The following is a 21872-nucleotide window of genomic DNA, read 5'->3' as shown; positions in this document are numbered from 1 at the left end:
AATTTCCCAGTTCCTTCCAGGTTCTGACTTTAAAAGGGTCTCTCAGCATTGTGGCCCCTTCACCCTGAGGGCCCCATCATAAAGTCATATTAAAATAATATATAGTTCATGAGGTTTATTAGTATTTTGGATTCTGTAGTATATTTATTCCTAATTACATATTCACTATTGATCATTTCTTTCTTTGCAGACACTCAATTTTTCAGACGGAGCGTTATACAACCAACTGAATAATGGTAACAAAGCGCCATAATAATATCACTCCCTAACATTAGACCTTTACTAACAATATTATTACTTTACAGACAATTATTAGATGGTTAATGGATTTCTACACAACTTATTTTACAATATTTTGATCCATGTGACTGTACCAAAATGTCTGGCTGAAAAGGGAAATTCCAGCTGTGGGATAGAAGATAAAGCCGCACTTGAAAGGTGATAGGGCTGAAAAAATGAGCAAATGAAAACACTGTTAGCCTAAAAAGACTGCAACATGGATAACAGAAACTAAACACCCAAAGAAAAGGTGAATCTGCTTGTGGATCAGCAGAGAAGCCGACGACAAGGCACAAAAGTAGCCTTGCAATTTTTATACTGGGGTGGTTTTAGACTCCTACTTTCTGTTCTTCAAGGAAGAGTTTTCAGTAGACTCCTTATCATCAGAAGCAGGATTACAACTCTATAGACAGATGATAACACAGAATTCATAAACCACAATAGGCAATTTTATCACTCCTCCTGCTCCCCCTCCCTATACAGTGACCTTTGCACAAGCTCATTAGATGCTTCAATACAAAAGATAGGGTCTGGGTCTGTTCATTGCTGCTAATGTACATGTGCATTTCCTGAAACAACAGGAAGTTAGAATCTAAAAAATGCCCCAGTGCCCGGTGTGAATATTGCAATATTTTTTAACTTTTATTTTTTTAAAAAGATTGGATAAAAGATATAAAATTTAAAAATAAATAAATAAATTTAGCACAAAAACCTTATTTAAGCAGTACATAATTTTCTGATGACACATTACCTCTACACAACTGAGTTTTTTTGCTGTTTCTAAGCTCATTGCTAATTTAGAACCTAAAATCTGGTTGAGAAAGTCTTGGTGCTCAGGATAGGACACCCTGATAACCATTGATAAGGGTATAGTTTATACTTTATTTGGGAGTGACTATGCTGCCATGCAATCGTTCATTGATATACGTAATGCGAAAGTATATGTACCCACATTTAGAGGCACAGACAGTACAAGCATAATAAAGTAACTAATCTCAATGACATACTGTACAACATATAAAAAAGGCACATTAACCATATTAATGTCAGTATGCAAAGTACATGGATAAAGCTGACATACTGTACACATAAATTGCGGTGACATCTTGTGCACATAAAAAGTGCTGACAATCTATGCAAATAAAAAGTGCTGCTATGTGTACAATTTTATGTGTACAGTAGTACACATAAAAAGTGCTGCTATACGGTACACACAAAAAGTGCTGCTATATGGTACCATAAAGTACTACCATGTACAAATAAAACATGCTGACATACTGTACACAAAGTGCTGACATACAGTGCAAATAAAAGTGCTGATATACTGTGAAGATAAAAGTGCTACTATACTGTAAGCATAAAATGTGCTGCTATACCGTACACAAAAAGTGCTGTCATATTGTACAAATGGTATACACATAAAAAGTTCTGCTATATAGTGCGATTAAAAAGTGAACCTATACTGTACAAATAAAAAGTGCTGAAATACTGAAGTAATAAAAAATGATGCTATACTGTACACATAAAAAGTGCTGACATACTGTACACATAAAAAGTGCTGATCTACTATACACATAAAGTGATGAAATACTGTACAAATAAAAAGCGCTGATATACTGTACAAATAAAAAGTGCTGAAATACTGAATTAATAAAAAATGATGCTATACTGTACACATAAAAAGTGCTGACATACTGTACAAAATATTACTATCATACAGTGCACAAAATAATTGCCGTAGGTCAGCCATAGTGCACACTTTTGCCACCAGACTAACTCCATTGATAGCATCACTATAATTGAGTGCCTGCAAATTGCCCCATATAAACAGGACCGGCTGCGTACCAATCATCAGCCATAGTGCCATAAGGATGTAGCAGTATAAATTATGGTGGTACAAGGGGTTAAAGATAACACAGACAAAATAGAAATATTTTCAAAAATGAATAACTAAAAAAATGTTCTATATGCAGATATTGATGTTACATATTTGGTATGGCGCCCCCTGGTGTTCTTTGTGTTGCCTTCTATTCAGTGCCAATTGTTATGATCTGCTACAAGAACTAAGGAAAGAAAGGGAATCTGTCCCTACAATAAGGCTAAACTGATTCCCTACGTTGCAGGGGGCGACCTGTTCCTTGTGAACAGACCCGCCTTCGTCCTCAGCTAGTCTGAATGCAGACCTATAGAATAAAGGGAGGGGTCCCTAAAAGAACTAAGGACTGGGACAAAATTGGACACCTCCTAGCAGATGCTGTAGCGGAGCAAAAAGACAAACAGACAAAAAGTACTTAGAGGTCCAAAGGACCAAACGAACTAAAGAGATAGGTACAAAAGCACCTGGTTAGATAGAGAATCAAATAACACTGAAGTCCAGCAAAGCCAGAAGGGCGGAGCTGGAATAAATAGGCAGCAGGTCACGTGACCAAAATAGAAAAAAACCTAACAGGAGGGTTCTAACAGTACCCCCTCTTCTATGAGGATCCTCCGGATCCTCCAGGCCCAGGCCTATCAGGAAACCTCCTGTGGAACGCTCTGACAAGTCTAGGGGCAGAGACATCATCCGCCCCTACCCAGGAGTTATCCTCGGAACCGAAACCTATCCAAGCGACGAGATACTGCAATCTCCCTCTATGTCTTCTGGAATTCAGGATACGAGAAATTTCATATTCGCCGTCTTCCACCACCGGAGGAACTGTGACAGTGGCATCCCTATCAGATACATCAGCCTTTTTCAACAAGGAAACATGAAACACAGGATTAATCTTCCAGGAGGTGGGGACCTCCAACCTAACAGCAGACTGATTAACCACCTGAAGCACCTTAAATGGCCCCACAAACTTCGGACCCAATTTTTTAGAGGGAATCCTCAACCGCAGATTCTTTGAAGACAACCAAACCATGTCACCCACAGTAAACAAAACCTCTTTACGTTTCCTGTTAAAATACTTCTTGGACTTTTTGTTAGCCTCTTGAAGGTTACAACGTACGTCAGTCCAAACTCTCCAAATCACCGGAAAAATTCTCCTCCTCCGGCACAGCCGACACCAATTTGGAGAACGAACCAACTGACGGATGTCTCCCAGTACAACAAAAAAAAGGGGAACACCCAGCAGAAGAGGATGTATTGTTGTTAAGACCAAATTCAGCGAGTGGCAGAAACTCAGACCACCCCTCTTGATTGTCTGCCACAAAACTACGCAAAAACTGTTCAACATCCTGGTTCTTTCTTTCTGTCTGTCCATTAGACTCAGGATGATACCCAGATGAAAATGACAAATGGACTCCCAACCTGTCACAAAAAGCACGCCAAAAGCGAGCCACAAACTGAGGTCCCCTATCAGAAACAATGTCGGTGGGAACGCCATGGAGTCTAACAATTTCCTTAACAAACGCCTTAGCGAGTGTCTTAGCGCAGGGTAGTTTAATGAAAGGAACCAAATGACACATCTTGCTAAAACGGTCCACGACCACCCAGATGACAGAGAAACCCTCGGACACAGGAAGGTCAGTAATAAAATCCATTGCCAGATGCGTCCAAGGCGCACTAGGAAGCTCCAGAGGGCAAAGCAACCCCGCAGCAGGGGTATGCGAAGCCTTTGACCTAGCACACACCGTACATTGACGCACCCACTTGATGACTTCCTTCTGCCACCCAGGCCACCAAAAACTGCGACTTATAAGTCTCTTAGTCTCAGAAATTCCTGGATGACCTGCCAACCAAGACTCATGATATTCCACAAACAAATCTTTCCTAAAGGTTCTAGGCACGAACAACCTCCCATGAGGAGTGTTAGATGGGGCGTCCTCCTGGGCTTTCAGAATCCCATCTTCCAAAACGGAGTCCAATGCTGCTACCACAACTCCTTCCTGTAAAATGCTCTCCTCCTCCTCGGTACCAACCATGGGAGAAAAACTGCGAGATAAAGCATCGGCTTTAACATTCTTGGTACCCGGGATGTAAGTAACAGAAAAATTAAACCGAGAAAAAAAAAGTGCCCACCTAGCCTGACGGGCATTCAAGCGCTTGGCTGCATCCAGATAGATCAAATTCTTATGATCAGTGAAAACCTGAACCGGAAATTTAGCACCTTCCAAGAAATGCCGCCAATGTTCAAACGCGAGTTTAATAGCCAGCAATTCCCGATTACCAACATCGTAATTAAGTTCGGTTTCGGAAAATTTTTTCCAAAAAAAAGCACAGGGATGTACTCCATCCTTGTTCTCCTGAGACAAAACCGCACCGACCCCACCGAAGAAGCATCAACCTCGACCAAAAAAGGCTTGGTCTCATCAGGCTGCATAAGGATAGGGGCAGAACTGAACCTCTCCTTGAGATACACAAAAGCTTCAATGGCCTCAGTAGTCCACTGGACAGTATTCGCACCTTTCCTGGTGAGATCGGTCAGCGGCTTAACAATTATAGAAAAATTCTTAATGAATTTTCTGTAATAATTGGCGAAACCCAAAAATCTCTGTATCGATTTCAAACCAATAGGCCTAGGCCATTCCTGCACAGCCTGAACCTTCACCAGGTCCATCTCAAAGCCCTTGCTGGAGATAATGTAGCCCATAAAACTAATTCTCTGCACAGCGAACTCACATTTCTCCAGCTTAGCAAAAAGTGAATTGTCACTTAATAACTGCAATACCTCACGTACGCTCTGCCAATGAGACTCCAGATCTGGCGAATAAATCAAAATGTCATCCAAATACACAACCACATTCTTACCAATCAAAGGTCTCAGGATGTCATTAATAAGGTTCTGAAAAAACGCTGGTGCATTGGTAAGACCAAAAGGCATCACCAGATTCTCAAAATGACCTACCGGAGTGTTAAAAGCAGTTTTCCATTCATCACCCTCCTTTATTCGTAACAAATTGTATGCCCCCCGGAGATCAATTTTAGAGAACCATTTGGCCCCACTAACTGGTTAAACAAGTCAGGAATTAAGGGCAATGGGTAGGAATTGCGTACGGTAATTTTATTAATTTCGCGAATGTCCAGACACGGACGTAAACCACCGTCCTTTTTTTTTTACAAAAAAAAATCCAACAGCCACAGGTGACTTAGAAGGTCTAATGTGACCAGCAGCCAAGCTCGTCTGTATGTATTCCTCCAAGGCCTTTCTCTCAGGGATAGTCAGATTAAATAAGCGACTCTTGGGAAGAGTAGCTCCAGGAACAAACTCAATGGTGCAATCATAGTCCCTATGAGGAGGTAAAACTTGCGACTCCTCCTCTGAAAAAACCTTCCAAAAATCCTGAATAGGTACAGGTAATTCCCCTTTTTCCACAGCCACAATGCGACCGTTACAACACTTATCATAGCACTTAGGACTCCATGACTTAATCTCATTAGTAGACCAGTCCAGTAAAGGATTGTGTAGTTTTAACCAAGGCAAACCTAAAACTACTGGAGAAGGTAAATTATTTAATACCACCAAATCCAAATTTTCCTGGTGAATACCATTGATAGTGAGGGGAAATTCAGCAACCTTGTGAGTAATACATTTCAAAGGAGTGTTGTCACTAGCAATCACAGAAATAGGTGATGACAAAGGTTTGGATTCCAATTTAAGTTTTTCCAAAAACCCCTTATCAATCACATTAAGTGTTGAACCACAATCCACAAATACCTGAAATTCAATCACATCTTCCTGCAATAAGGTACTCCCTGAAAGAAATACTCCCTTAGAATTTAAACAAGCAATACGGGCGTAACTGACCTTTTTTTTTTCTTTGCTTAAATGAAGCCCACAGTTCTTAATTAAATGGTCAGATTTACCACAGTAAAAACACAATCCCTTGGAAAACCTGCGGTCTCTTTCCTGAGAGCGGAGTGACATCGCCCCAACCTCCATCGGTTCTCCGCCGTCCGAGCAGACCCTCTGAGGACTAGGAGCTGCCATTGCAGGAATTTTCTCATCATTAACCCTGGCACGCAGTCTTCTGTCCACACGTATAGCTAATTGCATGGTCTCTTGCAATGTCACAGGTGCAGGAAATGCAATCAGCAGATCCTTAACCCTTTCACTTAGACCGGCAAGAAACGAACATTTAACGCCGAATCATTCCATTTCACTTCTGAAGACCACCTTCTGAAGTGTGTACAATAATTTTCAATATCACCTGACCCCTGCTTCAAACGTCTCAGTTCTGTCTCAGCAGATGAGACTCGATCAGGATCGTCATACAATAACCCCATAGCAGAAAAAAAATCCTCCACTGATCCAAAACACGGATCATTAGGTTGGAGAGAAAAGGCCCACCCCTGTGGTTCCTTGCGCAAAAGTGACATGATAAACCCAATGCGCTGTGATTCATTCCCAGAGGACCTGGGTCTCAAACGAAAATATAATAAACAAGCATTTTTAAAGGAAAAAAAAATCTTGATGTTTACCATCAAAAATATCAGGCAGTCCTACCTTTGGTTCCACAAAATGCGTTCCAGGACAGCTACTCACGTGTTGCTGGAAATCGGCCATCTCTAGAGACAATCCCTGCAGGCGTTGAGCCAACTCTTGAACAGACACCATACTGATCCCAGGATTTCTATCCAAGTTTAGTTTGGGCTGGACTTACTGTTATGATCTACTACAAGAACTAAGGAAAGAAAGGGAATCTGTCCCTACAATAAGACTAAGCTGATTCCCTACGTTGCAGCGGGCGACCTGTTCCTTGTGAACAAACCTGCCTTCGTCCTCAGCTAGTCTGAACGCAGACCTATAGAATAAAGTGAGGGGTCCCTAAAAGAACTTAGGACTGGGACAAAATTGGACACCTCCTAGCAGATGTTGTAGCGGAGCAAAATGACAAACAGACAAAAAGTACTTAGAGGTCCAAAGGACCAAACGAACTAGAGAGATAGGTACAAAAGCACCTGGCTAGATAGAGAGTCAAATAACACTGAAGTCCAGCAAAGCCAGAAGGGCGGAGCTGGAATAAATAGGCAGCAGGTCACGTGACCAAAATAGAAAAAAACTAACAGGAGAGTTCTAACACCAATAGTAAGAAAAGGTCATCCGTATTGGTTCTTTATTGGTGGAAATCATTGTAGTTCAGCCCAATTCATTAGTAGGACTGATCCCATAATCCTCCCATCATTTTGTGGTCACGATCTGAACCATATGAGCTGTATATACTGTGGCAAGATGACTCACTCGGCTGCAGTCGTAAGTAGACACAGGAACAGTTTTGTCTGTAGGTTTATTATATCAGCATAAAGCACTGCAGATGTCAGCAAAATAAACTGAGCCTTGCTGGCATAAAGGTATAACAATAGACAAATGGTAACACAGTCCATATGTGTACGGGTTCGCCTGCACCAATTTGTAGCAAACTTCAGCTCCTTCTAAGCTGAGTTACACAGCCTGGAGACTTGGTTCAGCTATTGGTTCAGTTCACTAAGGCTTGCAGCCATAGTGAAACATACCTCCTCTTAAGTATAACACCAGTGACCTTGTCACAATATTCAGCTATCAATTGAATATTTGATATATACATTTAATTTCTTCTCTTTCAGTACCTGCAGCCAATTTTCTCCAAACTGACAACAGACGACAGGAAACGGAGCGCAATAACAAAGCAAAGTTTTGAAATTCTTCTTGCGACACTCAGACTTCAACTCATAAATGTGGTTTTAAACTCGTGAGCTCAAGTGTAAAACTTTTTTTTACTGGATCTGACTTATAGACGAGGACTTTCTAATGACTTTCTGTTAGGACCTACAGTGGGGAAAATAAGTATTTGATACACTGCTGATTTTGCAAGTTTTCCCATCTAGAAAGAATGGAGAGGTCTGTAATTGTATCGAAGGTCACTTCACCTGTGAGACACAGAATCTATGAGTTAAAAACAGAAAATCATGTTGTATGATTTTTAAACAATTAAATTGCATTTTATTGCACAAACCTATTAGTTTTTCTTTAAGAAGTCCCCCTTACTCTGCAATCATTACCTGTATTAATTTTCCCTGTTTGAACTCGTTACCTGTATAAAAGACATCTGTCCACACACTCAATCACACTCCAACCTCTCCACCATGGCCAAGACCAAAGAGCTGTCTAAGGACACCAGGAACAAAATTGTAGACCTGCACAAGGCTGGGATGGGCTACAGGACTATAGGCAAACAGCTTGGTGAGAAGGCAATAACTGTTGGCACAATTATTAGAAAATGGAAGAAACACAAGATGACAGTCGATCTTCCTCGATCTGGGGATCTCTCCTCGTGGGGTAAGGATGATTCTTAGAAAGGTTAGGAATCAGCCCAGAACTACACGGGAGGACCTGGTCAATGACATGAAGAGAGCTGGGACCACAGTCTCAAACATTACTGTTAGTAGCACACTACGCCGTCATTGATTAAAATCCTGCAGGGCACGTAAGTTCTCCCTGCTCACGCCAACACATGTCCATGCCTGCTTAATGTTCACCAGTGACCATCTGGATGATCCAGAGGAGGCATGGGAGAAAGTCAAGTGGTCAGATGAGACCTAAATAGAACTTTTTGCTATCAACTCCACTCGCCATGTTTGGAGGAAGAAGGATGAGTAAAACCAAAAGAACACCATCCCAACTGGGAAGCATGGTGGGGGGAACATCATACTTTGGAAGTGATTTTCTGCAAAGGGGACAGGACGAATTCACCATATTGAAGGGAGGATCGATGGGGTCATGTACTACGAGATTTTGGCCAACAACCTCCTTCCCTCAGTGAGAGCATTGAAACTGGGTCGTGGCTGAGTCTTCCACTATGACAATGACCCAAAACACACAGCCAGGGCAACTAAGGAGTGGCTCCGTAAGAAGCATGTCAAGGTCCTGGAGTGGCCTAGCCAGTCTCCAGACCTGAACCCAGTAGAAAATCTTTGGATGGAGCTGAAACTCAATGTTGCCCAGCGACAGCCCCAAAACCTGAAAGATCTGGAGAAGATCTATATGGAAGAGTGGTCCAAAATCCCTGCTGCAGCGTGTGAAACTTGGCCAAGAACTACAGGAAATGTCTGACCTCTATAATTACAACAAAGGTTTCTGTAAAAAATATTAAGTTCTGTTTTTCTACTGTATCAAATACTTATTTCAAGCAATAAAATGCAAATTAATTATGTAAAAATCATACAATGATTTTTTTTAAGATTCTGTCTCACAGTTGAAGTGTACCTACGATAAAAATTACAGATCCCTCCATTCTTTGTTGGTGGGAAAACTTGCAAAATTGGCAGTATATCAAATGCTTCTTTTCCCCACTGTATATGCACTAAATAAGTGGTAAAGAGAGACTCCTCTGAGATCAGCCAGATCTGCAAAAATGGCACCTTATGATGGGAACAGGGGTTTTCAACATGGTCCATCCTTATAGAAGGAACTTGCACCACCCCACACAAATTGGTATTGGAAAGTGGAAGTATTTGAGGTGCTCTGATGTTACCAAAAAGTGTTCTCCAATACTTAGTATAGACCACCAATATTGGTTGATTACCTGACTGAATAGGGTGCTGCGATCTAGTTAACACTGTATCACCTTCACTCTTTAGGCACAGCTCCATACTTTGGTGCTGACAGTGCCTGGTATTGCAGCTCAGTCTCATTCACCTCCTCTAAGCTGTAATGCCAGACATGGCCACTACCAACAATATGGAGTCGTGCATACCGAATGATGAAGGGGGTCAGATGACGAACGATGATGTAGAACCTAGATCCCCACCGATCCGATGGAATCGTTTATTTTTAAGGAAAGCCTGAAAAGTGCCTTTAAAAAGAAAGACTTAAAGAGGTTTTCCCCCTTTTCCTTACTTATATATGGCCTCCGTTTCATAAATAAAATAATAATAACATATACTCACCTAGCGATCCCTCTTTAATTCAAACGTTCAAGTGACCTCATCCTTTCTGGTAAGGGATAAACAGATGGTAACCAGTGGTGGTAACCAACAGTTGAACGTATGTGGTGTGTATGGGTCTAATGTTGGACTATTACAACAAGTAAATGTGAAAAAAAAAAGATGGAAAAACTATGACCTTGTAAGGTGGACAGTTGTGTTTAAATTTCTGGATTGTGGAGAATTTTCTTTTTTCTTTTGAGAAAAGAATATTATGATTTGCCCGTGTCACAATTACACTTTACATGACAAACAAGCCTTGGTTTCAGGATTTTTCTTCAGTAGCAAAATTAGCAATGAGGGGTTTAATACTACCCTTCTTGTTTGCAGTGTGTGAAAAATGTAAAAATAAGGCTGTTATTAAGGTGCTGTTACTGCAGTATATGACAGATCAATCAATTTAGTCACAGTGACTCTGCAGGTCCTGCACCTCCCTATTTCACTTGAATCTTTGTATTTGGATTATTATTCACAGACTGAGACTACCATTCCCATTTTCAATGTGTTTCAGTTCTCCAGTAGTACAACACAGTCAGATTAGGCATTCTTCTATCACTATGTGAAATTATCTGTGTGCTCTTACCTTCTATCCCTATGCTGTAAACGCCCCCATCTTTTATAGTTCCACGGCAGAGAGGTGGCGTTGACTCTACGGAGGCTATGTACTATCTTAGTTTAGTGTTTTAAATCATTTGGGGGCCCCTTTTTAGAAAGTAGAAAACCAGGCAAATCTATAACACTTTGGAATATTTATAGATATGTTTTAGTTTAGCATTTTTTTAATATATAAAGGAATGTTATGTTTTTACTTGTTATATATTTTATAGAGACAAAATAAACTGATTATTACTAATTATATTATAACGCAGTGGTCTGTTGGTGGTGTTTTGTTTCACATTCTTTTTAAGTTATGGTTGTATTACTGCTCAGTTCTAAAGAGTTTTCTGGGATTTTAATACTTATGACCTGTCCTTTAGGAGATATCTAATATTAGATTGGTGGAGGTCCAACTTCCAAAACAACCACCACTCAGTTGTTTGAAAGGGGCACAGCATCTAACGCCTGTAATCTATCGACTGTAATATCCAAATTCTGGAAACCGCCTTTGAATTTTCCGATTAGTGCATCAAGAACCTCTTCCATAAGTCAGGGCAGACAGCTTCTGCAAAGAGCACATTAAGTCTTTACAGAAGTTAACAGCACAAATCCCTTTCCCGGTCCTTAAAGAGGTTATACACTACTTTTACATTGATGACCTATCCTTAGAAAAGGTCATCAATGTCTGATTGACCAGGACTCGACACCCTTGCCAATAAGTCGTTAATGGTGGCGGCGGAGGCAGCCACCGGCTGGAAGTACTCACTTACCAAGCTGCTCTGTCTGCTTATAGTGGCCACTGAGGGGACTACACATCCGCCTCCTATTGATTTGAATAGGAGGTGGATGTGTAGTACCAAGCCCCGGCCACTACAAGTAGACGGATCAGACATTGACTAATCCTGGGGATAGGTCAATGTAAAAATAATGGACAACCTGTTTAATTTTTAGTTAAGGATAAGTTCGTGACAAGTTTATTCCCCTTTTGCAACACATTTTTAAAGGCGAAGTGACTGAGTGTTTTCTTCAGACATATGCATGTTGTTTTTCTTTTAGATATATTCAGACTATAAACGTTGAACTATATAATAAAAAGGTCCTACATACATTCGATAGCCATAAATCCAATGCTTTTTAAGATGGCTTTGCACAGCAAATTAGCGACATTTTACAAAGCCATACCTCCAGGGCCGGCTCCAGGTTTTTCTGGGCCCCGGGCGAAAGAGTCTGAGTGGGCCCCTTTAACACATAGCACGATTCATGATGCACAGATACCGCAGAGAAATATATATATATACAGTATAGTACAATGCCAAAGATTTCACTTCTTACATTACATGAGCTATTGTAAATTCTACAATAGCTCAGAAACCGGCGAATCGCTCCATACAGAATACTGGCCCCCATAAAATGATCCATACAGGATACTGGCCCCCATATAACGCTCCATACAGGATACTGGCCCCCATATAATGCTCCATGCAGGCTGTGCCCCCACATAATGCTCCATGCAGGCTGTTCCCCCCACATAATGCCCTATGCAGGCTGTTCCCCTCATATAATGCCCCATGCAGGATGTCACCCCCCTTATAATGCCCCATGCATTATGTCACCCCCCCCCTTATAATGCCCCATACAGGATGTCACTCCCCCCCTTTTAATGCCCCATGCAGGATGTCACTTCCCCCTTTTAATGCCCCATGCAGGATGTCAACCCCCCCTCTGTTATAAAGCTTCATGCAGGATGTCACTTCCTCCCCTTTTAATGCCCCATGCAGGATGTCACTTCCCCCCCTTTTAATGCCCCATGCAGGATGTCACCCCCCTTATAATGCCCCACTCAGTATGTCACTCCCCCCCTTTTAATGCCCCATGCAGAATGTCACCGCCCCCCTTATAATGCTTCATGCAGGATGTCACTCCCCCCCTTTTAATGCCCCATGCAGGATGTCACTTCCCCCCCTTTTAATGCCCCATGCAGGATGTCACACACCACCTCCCTTATAATGCCCCATGCAGGATGTCACACCACCCCCTCCCTTATAATGCCCCATGCCTCCATACATTAAAAAAAACAAATACCTCACTTCTCTGCTGCCGCTGCTCTGCTCTGGACTGCAGCGTCGCCGGTGTCTTCCTGCTCTGCGCTGTGATGGCTCAGGAGAGAGCACAGTGTGAAGACGTCACCGCGCCCTCTGACCTGAGATGTCACAGTCAGAGGACGCGGAAAAGACTGGAGCTGCTGCGGAGGCACGGGGAGAGGTAAGTATTGTGCCTGCTGCTGGGGCCCTGAGCAAGCAGGGGGGAGCGGGCGCTGACACCGCTCTCCGCTCACGGGTCCCATAGCTCGGCGGGGTGCCCGACGGCGAGTGGGCCCCCCTGCCTACTCAGGGCCCCGGCACTTGCCCGGGTGCATTGGGTGCTGACGCCGGCCCTGCATACCTCCCACACTATAATCCCAAATCATAGGGTATTTGTAGCTTCCATTCTTCCCAAGAAATGTCCTCAAAACAAAATCCCTTACTTTACAAAGTTCAAAATCCTAGTTGTTACTCACCTGACTTGATCCTCCCTCTGCTCTTGTATACATCAATTTGCTATAGTCACCCAGCGTACACCTTTGATGTCACTCCATAAAGCATTTTAGCCCAGCTCGGCCAGCAGAACACTACCTGAGTATTCAGGTAATTTGTAGTGTTGAGCGAACATGCTCGACACTGCTCAGTACTCGCCCGAGCATCACGCTACTCGGGATGTTCGGCGAGCACCGAGCATGTCCGGGTAACTCGGGGGGAACTCGGGTCTCCGCCCTGCATGTTTGGCGCTCTTTGCAGAGCCAATGAACATGCAGGGATTGCCAGCCAGTCACGGTAATGCTGCAGCCATGTTGGTTGTGGGCATCACAGTGACTGGCTGGCCGCACAGCGTCACCTCGAGTATTTAAAACGGGGCGCCGCCATCTTGGACACAGTCGCTCCGGATTAGACAGTGTAGGGACAGCGCTGCAGATTTAGGGAGAGATATAAACTGCGAAATAGTTAGTGTAGGGTCTGTAAAGGCTGCCAGAACAAACAAACAGTCCTTTTCAGGACTAATATCCATCCCAGATACCAGGCAGGCAGGCTGTATAGGAGACACAGTGGTTATACCAGCAAACGCTGCAATACAGTCCTGTGTGCTCCTGTTGCTGAAATTGCTGGACTTAGCACCAGGTGTCGGGGGCCAGGAAAAATCTTTTTTTTTTCATCTAAATCCTCCTTTTTTTTTCCTCCTTCACACTGTACAAATACCCTATTAGAAAAACCCGGCACTCAAGGAATTTAGAAAATTGGATATAAAGTTTTTAATGAAGTAGGTACAATCAAAATAAACAAACGTTACGGTCCCTCGGGACCTTCATCAGTGTACTACAAAAACAAGAAAACAACAAACACACAGTTACATATAGTAATGATCATGTGTTCAGCGAACGTCATTTGACATCGTCAGAGGAAAACATAAACAAGTGCAATTCTTGTAAGTCAAAAGGCTACCTTCATAGGGCGACACGAAGGGAGGAAGGGAACAGGGAGGAGTTAGGAAGGATGTCCCATGGGGAATGTGTGAAAAAAAGAGAAAGAGGTAACATACCAAGGTACGGGTCATGAAGGTGGAAAAAGGAATCCACTAAGATTGCTGTAAGGCAGAAATGAACCCATTAAAAAAAGGGGACTATGTAAAAAACAAGTAAGAATGTAGATGTACAAAGAAGGGGCATACCTGAGCAAAGAACTGGAACATATACTTAGGAGTATAGGCCAGGAATGGAACGTCAGTAGAGAAAGCTGTAATGGGATATCACAAAGTGAGAGAGGCTTTTACAAAAGACTACAGGCTCAGGGGGCTAAAGGAGGGTGACAGATACCTGGAAACAGAGGTCCAGAGTAAGGTATAGACGCGGTATCCACCGCTTGTCAGAGGTGATGCAGTGTATGGAGTGTCACCCTGGGGTTATATATGGTGGGAGGAAGGGGAGGAGGTGTGTGTGGTGTGAGCGGTGGGACGCTGAAGTGCGCGCTGCCGAGAGGACCTGAACCGGAAATGACGCGAACGCGCGTCATCGGGTCACATGATAGTCACATAAGCGGAAGTATCTTTCTGGATTCATGAACTTCAAACATTGTCCCCTAAAGGACTCAATCGGGACTATGACCTGCTCTCTTTTATTTAATTGGTCCACAATGAATACCAGTACACAGCTAGCCGCGTTTATAATGGGACTTTCTCAGTACGTATTCAGTGATGGACTCCACTCCCATTCTGTACAATTGGTTATGCTTTACATAATTCTGTATGATTTGTTCTGTCCTGCACAATACTTTATCTGAAAAGTTATCTGGAGTAATTGATATACTTAGAGTATATTCTCTTTTTTCTCATGTACATGCTTGTGATTTTTAATGTGTTCTCCCTCTCTTCTCTCCCCAGCAACCTTCCTAATACCTCCACTTCCTTCCCTGCTCCCTATGGATGTCCCCTCTCGAGATTCCACTTCCTACCTGCTTCCTACACCAAGCTACACACCTTCTACTAACAGTGGAACGCACCGCTCTTCTCCTGGAACGCAAATATGGGATACTTCCGCTCATGTGACTATCATGTGACCCGATGACGCGCGTTCGCGTAATTTCCGGTTCAGGTCCTCTCGGCAGCGCGCACTTCAGCGTCCCACCGCTCACACCACACACACCTCCTCCCCTTCCTCCCACCATATATAACCCCAGGGTGACACTCCATACACTGCATCACCTCTGACAAGCGGTGGATACCGCGTCTATACCTTACTCTGGACCTCTGTTTCCAGGTATGTGTCACCCTCCTTTAGCCCCCTGAGCCTGTAGTCTTTTGTAAAAGCCTCTCTCACTTTGTGATATCCCATTACAGCTTTCTCTACTGACGTTCCATTCCTGGCCTATACTCCTAAGTATATGTTCCAGTTCTTTGCTCAGGTATGCCCCTTCTTTGTACATCTACATTCTTACTTGTTTTTTACATAGTCCCCTTTTTTTAATGGGTTCATTTCTGCCTTACAGCAATCTTAGTGGATTCCTTTTTCCACCTTCATGACCCGTACCTTGGTATGTTACCTCTTTCTCTTTTTTTCACACATTCCCCATGGGACATCCTTCCTAACTCCTCCCTGTTCCCTTCCTCCCTTCGTGTCGCCCTATGAAGGTAGCCTTTTGACTTACAAGAATTGCACTTGTTTATGTTTTCCTCTGACGATGTCAAATGACGTTCGCAGAACACATGATCATTACTATATGTAACTGTGTGTTTGTTGTTTTCTTGTTTTTATAGTACACTGATGAAGGTCCCGAGGGACCGAAACATTTGTTTATTTTGATTGTACCTACTACATTAAAAACTTTATATCCAATTTTCTAAATTCCTTGAGTGCCGGGTTTTTCTAATATAGTACTTTTTGGCTTGGTACCTTACCCGTGCACCAAGAACAAATCAGGAGTGCGGTAGTTTTTGTATCACTGTACAAATACCCGTCTTATTAACCTTTTGGTGCCCCCCCCCCCCCCACAAAAAAAAAAAGCGTGTCTCTGATTTTTCAGACACAAATATAACTGTTGAAAATAGTCTGGTGTAGGCGAGAGAAACAGCAGTGTTGTTTTGCACTTCCACGGGTCAAATCGCTGTACTATCCAGTTTTGGGCCTTTGGTATCTAAAAAAAAAGCAGTTTGAGTGTGTCGCTCACTGTTCAGCCGCAAATATCTCTATTTAAAAAAGTGTGGTATACCCCAGTAAACAATAACTGTGGTTTTGCCATCCCACGGTAAAAAATCTCTATTATTCAGCTTTTGGTAGTTTTTTCCGTAAAGAAAAACAGTAGTGTCTCCTGACTGTTGTGACACAAAAATATATCTGTTGAAAATAGTCTTGTGTAGGCCCGACATCCCAGTGTGGTTTCGCAGTTCCACGGGTCAAATCGCTGTACTATCCAGTTTTAGGCCTTTGGTATCTAAAAAAAAAAGCAGTTTGAGTGTGTCGCTAACTGTTCAGCCGCAAATATCTCTATTTAAAAAAGTGTGGTATACCCCAGTAAACAATAACTGTGGTTTTGCCATCCCACGGTAAGAAATCTCTATTATTCAGCTTTTGGTAGTTTTTTCCATAAAGAAAAACAGTAGTGTCTCCTGACTGTTGTGACACAAAAATATATCTGTTGAAAATAGTCTTGTGTAGGCCCGACATCCCAGTGTGGTTTCGCAGTTTCACGGGTCAAATCGCTGTACTATCCAGTTTTGGGCCTTTGGTATCTAAAAAAAAAGCAGTTTGAGTGTGTCGCTCACTGTTCAGCCGCAAATATCTCTATTTTAAAAAGTGTGGTATACCCCAGTAAACAATAACTGTGGTTTTGCCATCCCACGGTAAAAAATCTCTATTATTCAGCTTTTGGTAGTTTTTTCCGTAAAGAAAAACAGTAGTGTCTCCTGACTGTTGTGACACAAAAATATATCTGTTGAAAATAGTCTTGTGTAGGCCCGACATCCCAGTGTGGTTTCGCAGTTCCACGGGTCAAATCGCTGTACTATCCAGTTTTGGGCCTTTGGTATCTAAAAAAAAAAGCAGTTTGAGTGTGTCGCTCACTGTTCAGCCGCAAATATCTCTATTTAAAAAAGTGTGGTATACCCCAGTAAACAATAACTGTGGTTTTGCCATCCCACGGTAAAAAATCTCTATTATTCAGCCTTTGATAGTTTTTTCCGCAAAGAAAAACAGTAGTGTCTCCTGACTGTTGTGACACAAAAATATATCTGTTGAAAATAGTCTTGTGTAGGCCCGACATCCCAGTGTGGTTTCGCAGTTCCACGGGTCAAATCGCTGTACTATCCAGTTTTGGGCCTTTGGTATCTAAAAAAAAAAAGCAGTTTGAGTGTGTCGCTCACTGTTCAGCCGCAAATATCTCTATTTAAAAAAGTGTGGTATACCCCAGTAAACAATAACTGTGGTTTTGCCATCCCACGGTAAAAAATCTCTATTATTCAGCTTTTGGTAGTTTTTTCCGTAAAGAAAAACAGTAGTGTCTCCTGACTGTTGTGACACAAAAATATATCTGTTGAAAATAGTCTTGTGTAGGCCCGACATCCCAGTGTGGTTTCGCAGTTCCACGGGTCAAATCGCTGTACTATCCAGTTTTGGGCCTTTGGTATCTAAAAAAAAAGCAGTTTGAGTGTGTCGCTCACTGTTCAGCCGCAAATATCTCTATTTAAAAAAGTGTGGTATACCCCAGTAAACAATAACTGTGGTTTTGCCATCCCACGGTAAAAAATCTCTATTATTCAGCCTTTGGTAGTCTTTTCCGTAAAGAAAACAGTAGTGTCTCCTGACTGTTGTGACACAAAAATATATCTGTTGAAAATAGTCTTGTGTAGGCCCGACATCCCAGTGTGGTTTCGCAGTTGCATGGGTCAAATCGCTGTACTATCCAGTTTTGGGCCTTTGGTATCTAAAAAAAAAGCAGTTTGAGTGTGTCGCTCACTGTTCAGCCGCAAATATCTCTATTTAAAAAGTGTGGTATACCCCAGTAAACAATAACTGTGGTTTTGCCATCCCACGGTAAAAAATCTCTATTATTCAGCTTTTGGTAGTTTTTTCCGTAAAGAAAAACAGTAGTGTCTCCTGACTGTTGTGACACAAAAATATATCTGTTGAAAATAGTCTTGTGTAGGCCCGACATCCAAGTGTGGTTTCGCAGTTCCACGGGTCAAATCACTGTACTATCCAGTTTTGGGCCTTTGGTATCTAAAAAAAAAGCAGTTTGAGTGTGTCGCTCACTGTTCAGCCGCAAATATCTCTATTTAAAAGAGTGTGGTATACCCCAGTAAACAATAACTGTGGTTTTGCCATGCCACGGTAAAAAATCTCTATTATTCAGGTTTTGTTAGTTTTCTCCGTAAAGAAAAACAGTAGTGTCTCCTGACTGTTGTGACACAAAAATATATCTGTTGAAAATAGTCTTGTGTAGGCGCGACATCCCAGTGTGGTTTCGCAGTTCCACGGGTCAAATCGCTGTACTATCCAGTTTTGAGCCTTTGGTATCTAAAAAAAAAGCAGTTTGAGTGTGTCGCTCACTGTTCAGCCTCAAATATCTCTATTTAAAAAAGTGTGGTATACCCCAGTAAACAATAACTGTGGTTTTGCCATCCCACGGTAAAAAATCTCTCTTATTCAGCTTTTGGTAGTTTTTTCCGTAAAGAAAAACAGTAGTGTCTCCTGACTGTTGTGACACAAAAATATATCTGTTGAAAATAGTCTTGTGTAGGCCCGACATCCCTGTGTGGTTTCGCAGTTCCACGGGTCAAATCGCTGTACTATCCAGTTCTGGGCCTTTGGTATCTAAAAAAAAAGCAGTTTGAGTGTGTCGCTCACTGTTCAGCCGCAAATATCTCTATTTAAAAAAGTGTGGTATACCCCAGTAAACAATAACTGTGGTTTTGCCATCCCACGGTAAAAAATCTCTATTATTCAGCTTTTGGTAGTTTTTTCCATAAAGAAAAACAGTAGTGTCTCCTGACTGTTATGACACAAAAATATATATCTGTTGAAAATAGTCTTGTGTAGGCCCGACATCCCAGTGTGGTTTCGCAGTTCCACGGGTCAAATCGCTGTACGATCCAGTTTTGGGCCTTTGGTATCTAAAAAAAAAGCAGTTTGAGTGTGTCGCTCACCGTTCAGCCGCAAATATCTCTATTTAAAAAAGTGTGGTATACCTCAGTAAACAATAACTGTGGTTTTCCTCTTCCACGGTTCTAATCTACTCTTTATTACCCTTTTTCCATTGATAGTGCAAGTGTAAGCTATTTTATTTAATTTACAATGGGCAAGGCGCGTGGCAAGGGACGTGGAAGTGGACCTTCTGGTGATGGTTCGTGCGGAGGACGGGGCCGTGGCCAAGGTGACAATGTGCCACAACCAACAGCCACATCTTCTCGCTCCCACTTCTTGACCGAATTACTAGGGAAGCACAGAACAACACCAGTATTGAGAACTGATCAGTGTGAACAGGTTATTAATTGGATAGCAGATAATACTTCCAGTTACCTGGGCACCACCACGTCCGGTCTGTCTTCCACACGGTCAACTCTTAGTAGCCGTGAGTCTCGACCGCATACTCCTCCTCACCCTGATGCTCCTTCCTCCCACCATGCCGAGTGTCGTCAGACAGCAAGTGATCCCACACTTGGACACTCTGAAGAGCTGTTCACTGGTCCATTTCCATATTTGGGCCCCTCACCCGATACGCTTGAAGTGGTGGAAGAGGAGATCCCATGTTGCGATACCCAAATATTTGAACAGCCACGGCCACAGGAAGTTGAGGTTGGCAATCTGTCACAAGAGGTGGACGATGACGAGACACAATTGCCAGGAAGTGAGGAGGAGGATCGTGGTGCACAAGTGGAAGAGGAGGAGGTGGTGGATAATCTAGTAACTGACCCAACGTGGAAGGAGGACATGCAGAGTGAGGCCAGCAGCACACAGGGGGAGGGAGGCAGAGTACCCCAACAGGCAGGAAGAAGCAGTGTGGTGGCCGCAGACAGAAGGCAGGCAACCGTTCCCCGTAACACCAACACGAGGGACGTTGCCAGTACAAGCGGTAGGTCTTCCAGAGTCTGGAATTTTTTTAAAGACTCTGCTGATAACCCCAAAAAGGCCATATGTTCCACCTGCCATGCCAGCATCAGCAGGGGTGACAAAACTACCAGCCTGACCACCACCAGCATGATCAGGCACATGGCAGCAAAGCACCCGACTTTGTGCGGCGAAACCCAGGGTCCACGACCAGTGTCAGCGGGTGTCACCACTGCTTCTTCCGCTGTTGTGCGTGCAATAGAACCCCCTGTTGTGTGTGCAAGGCAATCCCCTGTCCATACTGCATGTAAAGATGCCCCCTCCTCTCAGTCTTCACTTGTTATGGCAGTTTCTCAAGAAACAGCATCAACGTCCACGTCCACGTCCCACCGCAGCGTTCAATTGTCCATATCCCAGACCTTTGAACGAAAGCGGAAATTCGCAGCTAACGCCCCACAGGCCACAGTCCTAAATTCGCACATTTCACAACTGCTTGCATTGGAAATGCTGCCTTTTAGGCTGGTGGAGACAGAATCCTTCCGCAATCTTATGGCGGTGGCCGTCCCTCGGTACTCGGTCCCCAGCCGATACTATTTTGCCCGGTGTGCCATCCCCGCACTACACAAGCACGTGTCCCAAAGCATCTGCCGTGCCCTCAACAACGCAGTTACTGGGAGAGTCCACCTGACAACGAACACGTGGACAAGTGCTTGTGGTCAGGGACGGTACATCTCTCTGACGGCACACTGGGTAAACATAGTGGAAGCCGGGACCCAGTCGGACCTTGGGACGGAACACATCCTCCCCACACCGAGGATTGCGGGCCCTATGTCAGTCAGAGTTGCCCCGACAGTGTACAGCTCCTGCGCATCCTCCTCCTCATGTTCAGCCTCCATCTCAGATATCACCACATCAGTTACAAGCTGGAAGCATTGCAGTACTGCCTCCGCCAAGCTGCAACAGGCTGTGCTGAAACTCATAAGCTTAGGTGATAAACCTCACACTGCTTGTGAGTTGTGGACAGCTGTGAAAGAGCAGGCAGATCTGTGGCTGAGACCGCTGAACCTACATCCCGGCATGGTCGTGTGTGACAATGGCCGTAACCTGGTGGCGGCTCTGAGGCGAGGTGAGATCAAACACGTACCATGCCTGGCTCATGTGCTTAACCTCGTGGTTCAGCGGTTTCTTAAATCGTACCCCGAGTTGCCAGATCTGCTCGTGAAAGTACGCCGCCTGTCAGCTCATTTTCGCAAGTCGGCTACAGCTTCCGCCGCCCTTGCTGTGTTGCAGCAGCGTTTGCAGTTTCCGGCACACCGACTGGTGTGTGATGTCCCCACACGTTGGAACTCTACCCTCCACATGTTGCAAAGGATTTGTGAGCAGAAGAGAGCAGTTGTGGAGTACCAGCTGCAACAAGGCCGTCGATATTCAGGTCAGACTCCACACATAAGACCTCAGGAGTGGACCTGGATGTCTGACATATGTACC

The 21872-nt window shown here is 43.4% G+C and overlaps 1 protein-coding gene and 1 long non-coding RNA gene across 3 annotated transcripts in view; one reads left to right on the top strand and one right to left on the bottom strand.

The window, feature by feature from the left end:
• LOC141172073 (cell adhesion molecule CEACAM1-like) overlaps nt 1-9439 on the top strand; it is a 100445-nt gene extending 91006 nt beyond the window's left edge. For both annotated transcript variants that reach the window (XM_073655900.1, XM_073655899.1), the window contains exons 11-12: nt 191-236; nt 7805-9439. In XM_073655900.1, coding sequence (XP_073512001.1) covers nt 191-236; nt 7805-7878 — 120 coding nt within the window. In that variant the 3' untranslated portion in view covers nt 7879-9439. The remainder of the gene's footprint in view (nt 1-190; nt 237-7804) is intronic.
• LOC141172075 (uncharacterized) overlaps nt 1-21872 on the bottom strand; it is an 89266-nt gene that overhangs the window by 51118 nt on the left and 16276 nt on the right. The window lies entirely within an intron of this gene.

The sequence above is a fragment of the Phyllobates terribilis genome, unplaced genomic scaffold (genome assembly GCF_046119375.1).
Source record: "Phyllobates terribilis strain yellow unplaced genomic scaffold, ASM4611937v1 Scaffold_12__6_contigs__length_324123572, whole genome shotgun sequence".
Lineage (NCBI taxonomy): Eukaryota > Metazoa > Chordata > Amphibia > Anura > Dendrobatidae > Phyllobates > Phyllobates terribilis.
Note: the sequence above shows the minus strand (reverse complement) of the source record. Positions and strands in the feature narration are given on the sequence as shown.